Source organism: Fukomys damarensis, unplaced genomic scaffold (assembly GCF_012274545.1).
Source record: "Fukomys damarensis isolate Sample0158 unplaced genomic scaffold, DMR_v1.0_HiC HiC_scaffold_23, whole genome shotgun sequence".
NCBI lineage: Eukaryota > Metazoa > Chordata > Mammalia > Rodentia > Bathyergidae > Fukomys > Fukomys damarensis.
The window spans coordinates 15576086-15590443 of NW_022900935.1; the positions used below are offsets into that span (position 1 = coordinate 15576086).

General features: G+C 39.1%; 1 protein-coding gene across 2 annotated transcripts in view; it reads right to left on the minus strand.

Moving 5' to 3' along the window:
* The window catches only part of Khdrbs1 (KH RNA binding domain containing, signal transduction associated 1), a 46726-nt gene that overhangs the window by 26197 nt on the left and 6171 nt on the right, over window positions 1–14358 (minus strand). For both annotated transcript variants that reach the window (XR_004518534.1, XM_033767306.1), the window contains exons 2-5: window positions 8189–8313; window positions 6798–6914; window positions 4581–4727; window positions 1023–1156 (exon numbers count right to left, since the gene is read on the minus strand). Coding sequence is in view for 1 of the 2 variants with exons in the window: in XM_033767306.1 (XP_033623197.1) it covers window positions 1023–1156; window positions 4581–4727; window positions 6798–6914; window positions 8189–8313 (523 nt within the window). In the remaining variant the exon portion in view is untranslated. The remainder of the gene's footprint in view (window positions 1–1022; window positions 1157–4580; window positions 4728–6797; window positions 6915–8188; window positions 8314–14358) is intronic.

Here is a 14358-nt window from a genome sequence, read left to right on the forward strand (position 1 = left end):
TGCAGAGTTCAGGCTGGCTTTGAATTTGCTATGTAGCCCAGCTTGGCCTCAAATTTGTAGCAATCCTACCAAGCACTGGGATTACAGTAACCATGCCTAGCTGAAATTTTGATTTACTTAGCTGTCATTTTATTTGTGTGCATTTAAGATTTTTTTCTTTTCTGCAATACTGGGGATTGAACCAAGGGCCTCACGTATGATAGGCAAGTACTCTAGCACTGAGCTATATCCCCAGCTCTTCTACTTTGTCATCTTTTTTACATTCCACATACTAAGGAGAACATAAGACATTTGTCTTTCTGAGTCTGGCTTATTCTACTCAACATGGTGACTTTCAGGTCCCTCCATTTTTCTGCAAATGACAGAATTTCAGTTTTTTTTTTAAACTAAATAATACCCTATTGTGTATATATGCCACATTTCTTCATCAATTTATCTGTTGATGAGTACTTAGGCTGGTTCCTTATCTTGGTCATTGTATATTGTGCTATAATAAACATGGGTCTGCCGGTATTCCTATGGTGTACTGAAATTAATTCCTTCAGGTATATACCAATGAGTGGCATAGCAGGATCAAATGGTAATTCTATTTTTAGTTTTTGGGTTTTTTTTTGTTTTTGTTTTTGTTTGTACTGGGGATTGAATTTGCGAGGCAGGCAGCAGAACCACTGAGCTAAATCCCCAGCCATATTTTTAGTTTTTTAATGAACCTCAATATTGATTTCTATAGTGGTTTTACTAACATGTATTTTGCTAGCTGTATAGAGAGGTTCATTTTCCCCTGTATCCTCACCAGCATTTATAGAATTCCATTCTTTTTTTAAAAAATTGTACCAGGGATTGAACTTGGGACTTTGTGCTTGCAAGGCAGGTGGCAGAACCACTGAGCTAAATCCCCGGCCCCCCATTCTTGATATAACATACAAACCCCAAAACCTCTCCTAAGCTACAAAAGCACCACTGATAGATGACTCCAGCAATTAAATTGGCATCCTATTTTCAGCTGTCTACTTTATCTTTACCTGGGAACAGGTGGAGGGGGAGGTGCAGCTCCCCGGCCTCTTACTGGCACCCCACGTCCACGAGAGGGCTCAGGTACTCCATTCAGGTATGATAGCTCTAGAAATTGTTCCTGGCAGATATCATCCATCATATCCTGGGGATGAAACACAAGAAATATGCAACATCTACTCCGTCTACAAGAAAGTCAACTGGCTCACCTGAGACTTGGACACTAAGAACAGCTATGAAAGCCCAGATAAAGTCTCAGGTCATTTTCTGAAGCTCAGTGACACCTACTTGTCACTCCTTTGAGGAAAGTCTTGATGGTAAACCCCTCATTATTCTGATCGAACTCTTCAGGGATGTGGTCCCTGACTAGCTCTCCACACATAACCTCCTTTTAAACCATACTTAACAACTTGTAGTTCAGAGCCTGGCATACTCCCACACATCCATTCTCTGAAAATTTTTTTTTCTTGGAATAATAAGAGCTGCCACCATTAACGGAGTTCTATGAACTGAGTAATAATATATAAGCTTGATAAAGATTTTTCAGTTTAATCTTCAAAATAATCCTAGAGAGATCTTTCTATTTTATAGTTAGGAAACAAGATTCAGGAAGTACAAATCAATCAGCCTAAGGACATGGGGCTAATAAATGACAGAGTGAAGATGTGAATTTAGAAGTCTGTTACCAAAATCCAGGTTTTTGAAACAACAAACAACACTGCATTTTTTTTTACCCACTCTCAAGGGACTCTAATTTGCTCATACAAGACTTAGTTAAGATAGTATCTTTTTTTTTTCTCCCTGGTACTGGTAATTAAACCCAGGAACATCACACTGAGCCCCATCTCCAGACTTTTAAAATCATTTTTGAGACAGAATCTCACCAAGTCATTAAGTTGCCCAAGCTGTGCTTAAATCTGTGAAATTATCTTTTGGAAAAGCTTCCTGTTGGTGGCCCTCAATATTTCCCCCTTCCCCAAAGCACCATGTAGTTCTCTCTACTCAGGTACTTACAACATCATTTTAAAATGTTTATTTATTGGTCTTTTGATTATGAGATCTTCAGGAAGCATTTATGTAACTTTAGACACAAACCCAGTAACTAGGATCAACCAGTTATTTAACATTTTTTTTTTTGGTGGTACTGGGGATCAAATTCGGGTCCTCATACTTGAGAGGCAGGCCACCGAACCACTGAGCTAAATCCCCGGCCCTATAACAAATATTTTGGATAAACAAACAACGTGTGGCTCAAGTGAAATGACAACTTATCCAAGAAGATGCACAGAGCACTTCTAATCCAATCGTTTTATTACACATGAAGCCTCCCTGGTGTAGTTAATGATCCTAGGGGAATACAGAGGGATCTGGTCATGGATGTAAAAATAAGCTTGTTTTTTTTCTTCACAAGAAGGAAGAAGGGCCAAGGATGTAGCTCAGAGGCACTGCACCTGCCTGGCAAGTGCAATATCCTAAGTTCAAATGCTGGTATGGCGTGGGAGAAAACACACACACACACACACACACACACACACACACACACACACACACACATAAATGAATTGAATCAAATGCCATTTGCAAATCTTTCCATATCCTGTTGAGAGGCATTCAATTTTGAGCATTTATTGTTTACATTTACTGTGCTAGGATGTTTTATACCTTTTGCTTCTTATTATTTTTATTTATTTTTTGGTACCGGGGATTGAACTTGGGTTCTTGTGCTTTCAAGGCAGGCAGCAGAACCACTGAGCCAAATCCCCAGCCCCAAGAGAGGCATTCAGTCTTAATACTTTATGTATTTTTATTTATCTTATGAAGATAAAACTTTAAGAAGATTCTTATCTCTAAAAAGATGTCTCCCTCAACTACCCTCTTACCTTATATGTTATAGCTGCTTGAGATTCACATTGGAGAATCAAGCACCAATGCCAACTCATTGCTTAGATTCCTCCAAATGCCCCATCAACACTGAGGAAAGCCAGATCTCCTTGGCAGGCATCTTTTTCAAAGATTTATCTACACAGAAGCCCTGTAAAACTATCCCAATGGAAAAATAGGCTAATATTAAATAAGAAATGGGCAATCCTTTTAAAGCTCTTCAGAAACTGGGCAGCTCAGGATGTTTCTAGAGAACACCTCAAAAAGAGTAAAAAAGAAAAAAAATCCCCTAAGGAAAAATTAACCAGCTCTGAATTTTTCAAGATACATTTGTTTCTGCGATACTGGGGACTGAACTCAGGACTTTGTGCTCACAAGACAGGTACGGTGCCACTGAGCTAAATCCTTGGCCATTCAGGATATGTCAAATTGGCTGTTCATACTGAACATTCTAATGAAGACAAGTTACTTGGAAGCAGCTGCTACTTGCATTATAGGTACAGAGTTGTCTAAGAATTTTTGCTCTACCAATATTCACCGTGCTCTGACACAATTAGTTCTAATTTCCTCATTTGACATTCAAGAAAGCCAAACACCTCACCTCTTCTTAGTTTTAGTAATGAAAATAACTAATTTACTCAATTTTACTTAAACAGTTTTCCAAATCCACCTGCCAAGTCCCAGATTCATCTTTGATAGTAAACAGTCAACAATAACTCTGACAACCACTGTTAACCCTGGCAGCCACCAGTCCTTTATAAAAAGCAAAACCAGACTCCTTTTCTCCTTATTCAATAGTAATACAGGCTGAGCATTTCCAATCAGAAAATTTGAAATTCTCCAAAATCTGAAACTTTTGAGTGCCGATAAAATGCCCTAAGTGTAAAACTGCACATCTGCCCTCATGTTATGGGTTGCACCATAACACAGGCATACTAAAAATACTGTATAAAATTACCTGTAAGTCATGTATAAGGTGTATATGAAAAAAATGATTTTTTTTGGCTAGGGTTCCATCTCTAAGACATCTTATATACATGCAAATTCCAATGAATAAGGCTGGAATATTTCTGGTTCCAAGCATTTAAGGGATACTAATTAATCAGACCAGGTGGTAATAAGTATGACAGATACTTTGGCCTGTTTTAAGTCTTCTTGGGCCTTTTATACTCTGAAAGGAGCTGCACAGCAACCTTTTTAATATCAAAACTCAAGCTTTTAATAAATGCTTCTTCCAAATCAAGCTCCATTAGAATAAAGAGGAATCCCTGAATGCACCAGCAGGTAAAGCATACAGTAAATTTTGCACTGCAGGGGCCCAGCTTAACCATTTTCCTAATATAACTGTCTAAATTCAACACTAGTACCAGAACACTAAGCTTAATGAGGATGCATCTTTGTTAACCAGATTATCAGAATGCAGACATATTATAGACCCAAAGTACTTATAACATTCTGGTGCAAAATGAAAGCCATATCAAACAAGGAAGGGTACAGTGGCATTGGGACACAGTGCTTTGAGAACTAGGCATGAGTAATGGATCACCTCAGAAAAATGAACATGATTGTGGAATTTGATATACAATTTCAGGTTAGGCAGAAACCTTGGTTAAGGACTCCTGCCTTCACAATAATATATGATCCTATTTCTCCTTTATTTGGAAGAAAAAAGATATGGATTTCCTTACTGGTACTAGAAACTTCTTGACTTCTTCCATGGCATGGGCCATAAGAGCATAAGCCTCACATGGGGGTCCAAAAACTTCAATGAAGACATGCAGATCCATATTCAAGTGGGCATATTTGGGGTCTCCACCCTTGCGGAGCTCTTCCTCCTGTGGAAAAACATCACATAAACTAAGGTAAAAACAAAACCTTTACCTCTAGATGAAAGAGAACAAAACAAAAAACACCCTCAATTATTACTAAAAAATAAACAAACAAAAAAATAGCCCAGTGTGGTGGCATGCACCTGTAATCTCAGCACTCAGAAGGCTGAGGCAAGAAGATCAAGGGTTTGAGCCAAGCCTGGACAACTTAGTGAGACTCTATCATTGGGTGAACATATGGCTTAATATAAAGGTGCTGGGTTCATGAGTACAACACACATAAAAGGTGGGGGGAGGGGTTTAAAAGTGGGGCATGGTGGTGAACACCTGTAATTCCAGAACTCTGGAGGCCATGGCAGTAGGAACTCAAGTCCAAGGCAGCCTGGGTACATAGCAAGACCCTACCTCAAACCACAACCCCTCCAAAGATAAATTTTTTAAAAAGAAAAAGAAAAAAAGGTTTTGGAGAACCATGATTTACACAGCCTGCTAAACCTGTATTTTGTGAACTTTCTCTTAAATCACTTGGTTATTCCTTGGAACTCCTATTAGAAAGACACAAAACAGAAAAGAACTCTAGTCTATTCAGGTAACAGCTGTTTGTCAAGGATTTGCACGGATGTATGTATGTACTCTATATATGTACATATTTACAGACAAGCATTTGCTTCCAAATCCAAAACAGTGCTGTGTCAGGCATGGTGTTGCACACCTGTAATCCCAGCACTCAGGAGGCTGAGGCAGGAGGATTGCTGTTGAGTTTGAGACCAGCCTGGGTTACATAGTGAGTTCCAGGTCAGTCTGAACTACATAGTGAGACCCTGTCAAAAAACAAAACAAAACAAAACAAAACAAACAAAGTAGAGCTGTTAATCACTACTAGCTGTTTATCTGATTATATGGTCTGGGGAGTCCAAAGGAGAAAAGAAAGAAAGATAGAGAAAATCTTATGTAAATCTTATCAGCTGAAATAACATACTTCAGCTTAACTGTAGGGATGGAATGAGAAATGCAATAGAAAAAAAAAAGGGGGGGGTCTCAGAAAACATCTGTCAATTAAGACACATAAAAGGAGGTCTGAAAAGAACAAGTTTTTAGACTGTAGTAGGTAGACCTCATCCAAAAAGTTGAGTGTTATTTTTTTGGTACCGGGGATTGAACTTGGGTCCTTGCGCTTGCAAGGCAGGCATCTGAACCACTGAGCTAAATCCCCGGCCCCCAAAAAGTTGGTTGTAGATGACTAAGACCATTCTCTTGTGGTGGGAAGTTTCTTGGCACTTATAGAGAACAGTGTATGGGGCGACAGCATGGAAAAGAAGAAAGAAGCATTAGGTAGGTTTTGTTGCCAGGATTACTCATGGTTAATTCTGAATACTGTACATTCTTTTACTAGGCCTCACATTTCAGCTGCCTAGAAAACAAACCATCTAAAGCTCAAACTTACTTGTACTCATAACACCATTCTTACATATTTATGTTACTGAAAAGGGCTGTGCTGTTCACATTGTGGTGTCTTCTTTCTCTCAAGTTTTCACACATAAATTTACCAGTGCCAAAGATGTGACTGCTCTGTTTGTTTTTTGAGACAGGGTCTCACTATGTAGTTGAGACTGACCTGGAATTCACTATGTAGCCCAGGATGGTCTTGAACTCACAGTGATCCTCCTGCCTTAGCCTCCTGAGCGCTGGGATTACAGGTATGTGCTACCATGCCCTGCCGTAACTGCTATTTGTATTACTATATAGTCAAAAGTCAGAAAGAAAACAATCACCAGGACACACCTAGCTTCTTCTAAAACTGCTAAGCAAGTAAACTAACTTGGTCTATAATCTCTTGCATCCAATCAAAGTTTAAAGGAGTGCCCTTTTGTACACATGCAAAAGGCTAGTTACTTTTTGGGGGTGGGTACTGGCAAGTGAACTTAGAGCATCACATGTGCTAGGCAAGTACTATACCACTGAGCTACATCCCCAGCCCTAAAATACTAGCTTCTGTGTATTACTAAGTCATCCACTCTGGACACCAGGCAACTAGAAGGTATTAGGAGATCTCCTGCCTCATTAACATAAGCTTACCTTGGCTTTGTCTCTCATTGAACCCTTTCCCAACACAGAGATCTTTGCACCAGTCTCTTCCTGCAGTCTTTTGATTGTATTCCCTTGTGGTCCAAGAATCTTCCCCACAAAATTGAACTGGCAGAAACAAACAGACAAAACTGTAAATACACATGCTTCTAAAAATATTTTGACATATATATCTCATTTGATCTTCAACAATACCATAAAATAGGTAGAGTATTAACATTCCCATCTTACTGGATGGAAGATATACAAACGATATACTATGATTAGCTATGGGACATCTAACTAGAAAGTGGCAGTTTCTAGACCTAAATCTGGGCTTCCTGCTATAGCCTGGTGTTCTTCCTATAACACATTGCAAAACTTAATACTTTAAAATAAATAAAACACCTTTTTTTTTTGTTTTTTTGAGACAGGGTCTCACTATGTAGTTGAGACTGCCCTGGAACCCACTATGTAGCCCAGGTTGGTCTCAAACTCACAGCAATCCTCTTGCCTCAGCCTCCCAAGTGCTGGGATTATAGGCGTGCACCACCATGCCCGGCTTATAAAACATCTTTAAAACATTTTTAAGGTTATGATCTCAGAACAGAGCACACATATGGCACCCTATAGTAGCATGTTGGGTGAACTAAATATAAGCCACTGCTTTTCTAGAAAAAGAAATCATTTCCTAAAAACATAAACCTTGAGTAAGAAACAAATTTCTTTTATTTAGATTTCAGGTCAATCTTTAGATAGAGAGCAACTTCTTAAAGCTATTTTTTTCTTTGAACTTGTAGACCAAACTAACTTTTTTTTTTTTTTGTTTTGGTTTCGTTTATTTTTAGTTAGGGTCTTACTATGTTGTTCAGGCTGCCCTGAACTTCCTATGTATTCCAGGCTGGCCCAACTCATAGCAATCTTTCTACTCAGTCTCCTGAGTACTAGGATTACAGGCATGTGCCACTACGCTCCACCCAAACATCTGAGAAAGAAAAAAAAAAAAATTTTTTTTTTTGGTAGTATAGTAGCATTGGGGAATCAATCCAGGGCCTCTGAAATGAGCTACATCCTAACTTTTATTTTGAGACAGGGTCTCACTAAGCTGGTAAATAGCGCAACCTGAGTTTGAATTTATGCTTATCTTGCCTTAGCCTCCTAAAATGCTGGGATTATTATGCCTAGACAAATCATTTCTGATAATAAAAAAATTATATTTCTTTCCTGACTATAGCTATGCTGCTTTGGGTTTAGATATCTGTCAGAAACAGGCACTGCAAGCATGGAAAAGAAGTTTCAGAGGATTCAGGTCCAATACAACCCAATTTCCAGAAGTCTTAACCATAGCCAATGACTCTCCTACCTGCAACGTTAAATCAAGGAAGAGGCACATTTTGCTTTACCTTTGGGTACTGCTTGACAGGTATCAGTACTCGCTCTTTCAGCTTCATGTTCTTATGAGAAAATAAATCCAAGTAATTCTCTTCATCATCCTTTTTTGAATCGCCTTTCTGAATCTTCTCAATTTCTGAATAGGAAAAAGAGAATTTATTTCTGCTCTGGTAAATAATGGCAAATTTCTAAGCTTGCTTAAAGCAATAACAAAGGGTACTGTGTAATAAGACCAAATCATTCAGATGAATGTGCAAATTTTAGATAAACTAACTGAAAGTACCAAAGCAATGTATATATAAAGGTTGGTTAGGCCACTCACCTGAAGCCTCTATATCATTTAAATGTTTTTTGACTAAGGAGTTCTATAAATGGATTTAACAAAACAAACAGGATACGATGGAGGAAAAAGAGATAAAATTTTTTTTTAAGAATAACAAAATCTTAGCCATGCATAGCAGCACATGCTTCTAATCCCAGCTACCTGGGAGACTGAAACAAGAGGATCACTTTTTTTGAGCTCAGCAAGTGCAGACCCTGCTTCAAAATAAAAAACAAAAAGGGCTAGAATGCAGCTCAGTGGTAGAACTCCAGTACCACATACACACACAAAAAGAAAAGAAAACATCAAAATCTTCAAGGGACAGGGATTTGGCTCAGTGGTTCCACTGCCTGCCTGTAAGCACAAGGTCCCGAGTTTGATCCTGAGTACTTAAAAAAAAAAAAAAAAAAAAAAAAAAAAAAAACCCACACACAAAAAAACAATCAAGTATGAGTCATAAAATAATTAAATGAACTATCCATTAAAGTTTCATTGTGGAAACAGTGCTTTTGGTTACCAGTCCCTAGTCTGAAAGATCTGGTTCAAGCTAGGTACAGTGGCACATGTGGGTAAACTCAGCACTCAGAAGGGTAAGGCAAAGGACTGAGAGTTCAAAACCAGCCTGGGCTTCATTAGAAAACAAAAACAAGCCCGGTGTGGTGGCCCACGCCTGTAATCCTAGCACTCAGGAGGCTGAGGCAGGAGGATCGCTGTGAGTTTGAGACCAGCCTGAGCTACACAGTGAGTTCCAGGTCAGTCATAACTACATAGTGAGACCCTGTCTCAAAAAACAAACAAACAAAAAACAAAAAACAAAAAACAAACAAACAAAAAACCCCCAAACAAAACAAAACCTGGTTCTTTTCCTCTGCCACTCACTGAATTTTGGTTTCCTTATTTATAAAATAGACGTAATAGCTACCTTGTCAAATTGTAATAAAGACAATAAAATATGTACATATACCCAATTAAAGCCCATTTCTTAGAAAGTGGTTAATATAGTCATCATTGTCTAATGCAAATAGAGTCAATGTCCTAAACGAGAGAATGCACCAGACTACTTTTTTTAAAACTACCCTTCTTAAATATGACTGACATGTAAAAACTGTACATATTTAATGTGTACAGGGCTGGGGATTTAGCTCAGTGGTGCTGCTGCCTGCCTCACAAGCACAAGGTCCTGAGTTTGATTCCCCAGTATCCCCCCCCCCCAAAAAAAAGGTCATATATTTAACGTGTACAATGAAAAGTCTGGAAATAAGTATATACTTGCAAAACTATCACCACTACCAAGGCATGGATATATCCATTGGCACCAAGGTACTTTAAAATTTTCAGGTTAAAATAAGTTTCATCAGATAGAATCTCTGCCATCCAAACGGATTTCCTATCCTTAAGGAACTTCATTCACTGCAAGTGTCTGAGCGCTTCCTATGTATAAGCAGATGACAAACTAGATATGGGTACCATGCAAGACTTACAAAGGGCCAGGCACCTGACCCAAGAGAGCAAGCAGATATAGTCCCCATCTTCACTGTTTATATACCATAGTCGTCAGGTATGGGGAGGGGGGGGGTATGACAATGAAGTACATACAAATGACTGTTTATAACAGGATTTCTAACAGAGATGGGTCTAGATTGCCCCCAAAATGAGCAGCATCTGAAAGTTTACAGAGTCTATTGAACATAGGCATAGAAAGAAATTTATATTCTCTAAAATCAGTGAAACATTCTAAATAATGGAATATTATCCTATTATAGTATTTCCATTCATAATTTTGAGAGTTTTTCTCAAACTTCAATATACATCAGAATCATAAGAAACCTGGGAAGCTTGTTCAACAGATTACTGAGAGCCAAACAGTCTGGAATTTGTGTTAGGAATTTGCATTTCTAACTTAGGGGATGCTGATATAGTTGGACTAGGGAGACTGGTTTATGGTATAAAGACACTAGATCTCATTTTGCAAATCTATATCCCTAACAGTGTTTAAAGTAACTGATTAAGTCCAGCTGAGAAATACATAATGAAGGAAAGTTACTTGGACAGATCTCAAAGAGTTCAGAATTTTAAACTAAAAAACTCCTGTTTATTTATAAGCCTAATTTCAGGATCTATACTACAGTATGAACTGATCATATACTCCCTTGCTTTCTGACATCTGAAACTGCTGAACAATTTGTTTTAAACAAGGTAGCCTGGCTGACTTCAAACAATCCTCCTGCCTAAGTCTCTGGAGTTAGCTGGGGCTACAGGCAGAGAGAAGTGTAAATGACAATGGTCTTCATATTCTTGTATTTCGCTTCTCAGAACAGAAAATAATCTTATAAGCAACAGATTAAATGTTTTGCTCAACGTTTTACTGTTTCACTGGTGGTAGATCCTGACCTCTAACCCTCCACGCTTACTTCTAATATTAACTTATTCTGTCTTTTTTTCCTTTGGGGGATATTTTTTGAGATAGGGTCCTTATAGCTCAGGCTGGCTTCAAACCTGCAATTCTCCTGTCTAAGCCTCCTAAATGCTGGGATTACTATAAGCATGTATAATCGCATACATTTAGGGCCTCTCTGTAACATGGATTCTTCTGTACTGTAATTTATTTTAATTAAAACAAATTTTTTTTTGGTACTGGGGATTGAACTCAGGACCTTGCACTTGCGAGGCAGGCGGCAGAACCACTGAGCTAAATCCCCGGCCCTAATATTTTATTTTTTGAGAAAGGGTCTCACAATGTAATTCAGGCTGGTCTTGAACTCACTATGAAGGCTAGGCTGGCCTCAAACCGGTGGAGATTCTCCTGCTTCAGCCCCCTGAGTGCTGGGATTAGAGGTGTACACCACCACACCTGGCCTCTTTTGCTGTATTTTGCAATAGCTAGATTTTATTCAGACTATCTTTGTTAATTGTTTCACAGTTTTTAGAAGAAAGTGAAAGCATTTTTTGACAATTCACGTACGAGTGATCATTGAAATAAAACTGGGAGCTAAAACGATAAAGTTGTTTAGCCTAAAAAGCAGAGGACTAAGAAGAAACAGCTTCAATAAGGGTTACCGTCCATATCTGAAGTAAACAGACTGAATATTTTCAACGCCTACAATCTAGTAAATGCTGTACAATTACCTCAACAAAGACTAAAACCAAGGTTTTACTGGTTGTGGGTGGTAGCTCATGCTTGTAATCCCAGCACTCTGGGAGGCTGAAGCAAGAGGGTAGCAAGTTTGAGCCCAGGCTGGGGAACTTAAGTGAAACTCCTATCTTAAAAAAAAAAAAAAAAAAAAAAAAAGGTTGGAGGATGAGGATGACTGGGGATGTAGATCAGAACTCCCAGAACTGCCAAAACCAAAATAAACACACCGATTTTTGCCTCTTAATAGGGGTAACTTCATAGAGCTGATTTTATAAAATTTCAGAAGTACAATTTATACTCTTTGATATGTCACGTAACCTAATGGTCTTTATTGTGTTCAGTTGTTTGATGAACCTGCTCTTTTTTGTTTTCAACTTTGTATTTTTCTCTTTGGCTTTACTTCCCTGAGAGAGCTAAAATAGAATGTAATATTAAGTAAAAACAAAACAAAACAAAAAAAGGCTTACCCTCAGGCAAAAAAGTACTTTTAAGACATTTCTGAAACTGACTCCTTTAAGTCATCTTTTCCTAGGCCTCTGGAGACTCTGGATGTCTCAAGAGCCAAAGAAACAAAAGCTGAGATGTAAACAACATAGAAATGCGACCCATGTGTTTCCTGACCAAACACAATCATATATTATCTGCTGCCTACAATACGTCAAGACTTTTGAATTTATTATTTCATTTTTATCTTCAGAACTAGTATTATACCCACTTAACAGGAAAAGAAACCTAGGCTCAGAGAAGTTATGTAACTTGTGTTAAATCACAAAACTAGTGAAAATGACAGAAAAGACACATTTTAAACCCCACTTACTCTATACCAGCCAGTGAATTCAACTAACTTTAATAGCATTTCTCTTACTATAACATAAACTCCTTGCCGGGCATTGTGGTGCACACCTGTAATCCCAGCACTTGGTAGGCTGAGGCAGGAGAACTGCCACGAGTGTGAAGCCAGCTTCAGATTAAGTTCAAGGCCTGTCTGAGCTATATGGCAAGACCCCGTCTCAAAAAAGAAAGAGAGAGCGGGAGGGAGAGAGAAACTCACAGTATGTTATGTTACATACAATGTTAAAGGTGTAGAAAAGATACTGGTTCAAAATAATTGCTCCAAGGGCTGGGGATGTGGCTCGGTGGTGCTGCACCTGAGTTCAAGGTCCTGAGTTCGATCCATGGTACCAAAACACCCTTCAAAACAAAGAAACAGAGTCCCCCCAACAGTCTTGAGTTTAGAGCTTTTTTTTTGGTGGTAGTAGTGGTGGTACTAGGGATTGAACCCAGGGACACTACCATTTAGTTACATCCCAGCACTTTTTCATTTTTAATTCTGGGACAGGATCTAGCTAAACTGCCCAAGGGACACCTGAACCTGCAATCTACCTGCCTCTGTCTCCTAAAGTGCTGGAATTATAGGCATATGCCTCCAATTCAGGCTAGAGACCCCTCTTTGGGTGTTTTGAGACAAGAGTCTCACTATGTAGTTCAGGCTAGTGGTGATCTTTCTGTCTCAGAGGCCCAAATGTTGGGATTACAGGCCTGAGCCACCACACTTGGCTATACAGACCTTTTATAGGGACTCAATTCTAACATTGTAGCAGCAAGCCTTATGACATTTTGATCAGGGTGTCTCAAATATGTAATTTAGATCTTTGGGGTTCTTCTTTTACAAATTTTTTGAGGTAGGGCCAGGAATTTAGCTCAGTGGAGCCATGCCTGCCTTGTAAGTGCAAGGTCTTGAATTCAATCTCCAGTACAAAAAAATGAAACAAAAATTTTTTGAGTTAACTAAATTTATGTACAGTTTTAAGAATTAATACAAGGCTCAGTGGCAGAGCACTTGGCTAGCAGACCAGAAGGCCCTGTATTCTATCCCTAGCACCACTTAAAACACACAAAACCAACCAGCCAGGTCCAGCTGCACACTGGGAGTCTGAAGCAGGATGATATCAAGTTAAAGGACAGAAAGACAGCCTAGACAACTTTGGGAAACCTTGTTTCAGTCATTTAAAAAAGGGCTGAAGATATAATTTAGTGTGAAAGCTCCAAATTCAAGGCTCAGTACCACAAAACCCCACTACAATCTGGAACACCTCTATCACAAAGATCCCACGTTAATCTTATACAGCCAGTCGTCACCTCCTTCCTTCACCACTGGCAACCACTAAGCTCTTCACCTTTACTATTTTTTCAAGAATGTTGTATTAATGGATTCATATAATACTTGAGCTTTTGGGATTGACTTTTTGTATTCATAATTCTCTTGAGATCCTACAAGTTGTTTTCTTTATCAAAAGTTCATTTCTGGGGGAGGGGTCAGGCTGACCATAATGGTACATGCCTGTAATCTCAGCACTTGGGGGGCCAAGGCAGAAGGGCTGCTGTGAATTTGAGGCCAGCTTGGGCTACACAGCAAAACTGTGTTCTCATGGGGAGGAAAAAAGTTCATTTCTTAGCCTGGTGTGGTGGCACACACCTGTAATTCCAGTTCTCTGGTAGACTGATACAGGAGGATCACAAATATAGTACTGGGGTTGTACTTGAGTCCTGAGCACTGAGCCACAATCAGCTCTCTTTAAAAATTTTTATTTTGGCCAGGCGTGGTGGCACATGCCTGTAATCCCAGCACTTGGGAGGCTGAGGCAGGAGGATCGCTGTGAGTTCGAGACCAGCCTGAGCTACATAGTGAGTTGCAGGTCAGTCTCAACTACATAGTGAGACCCTGT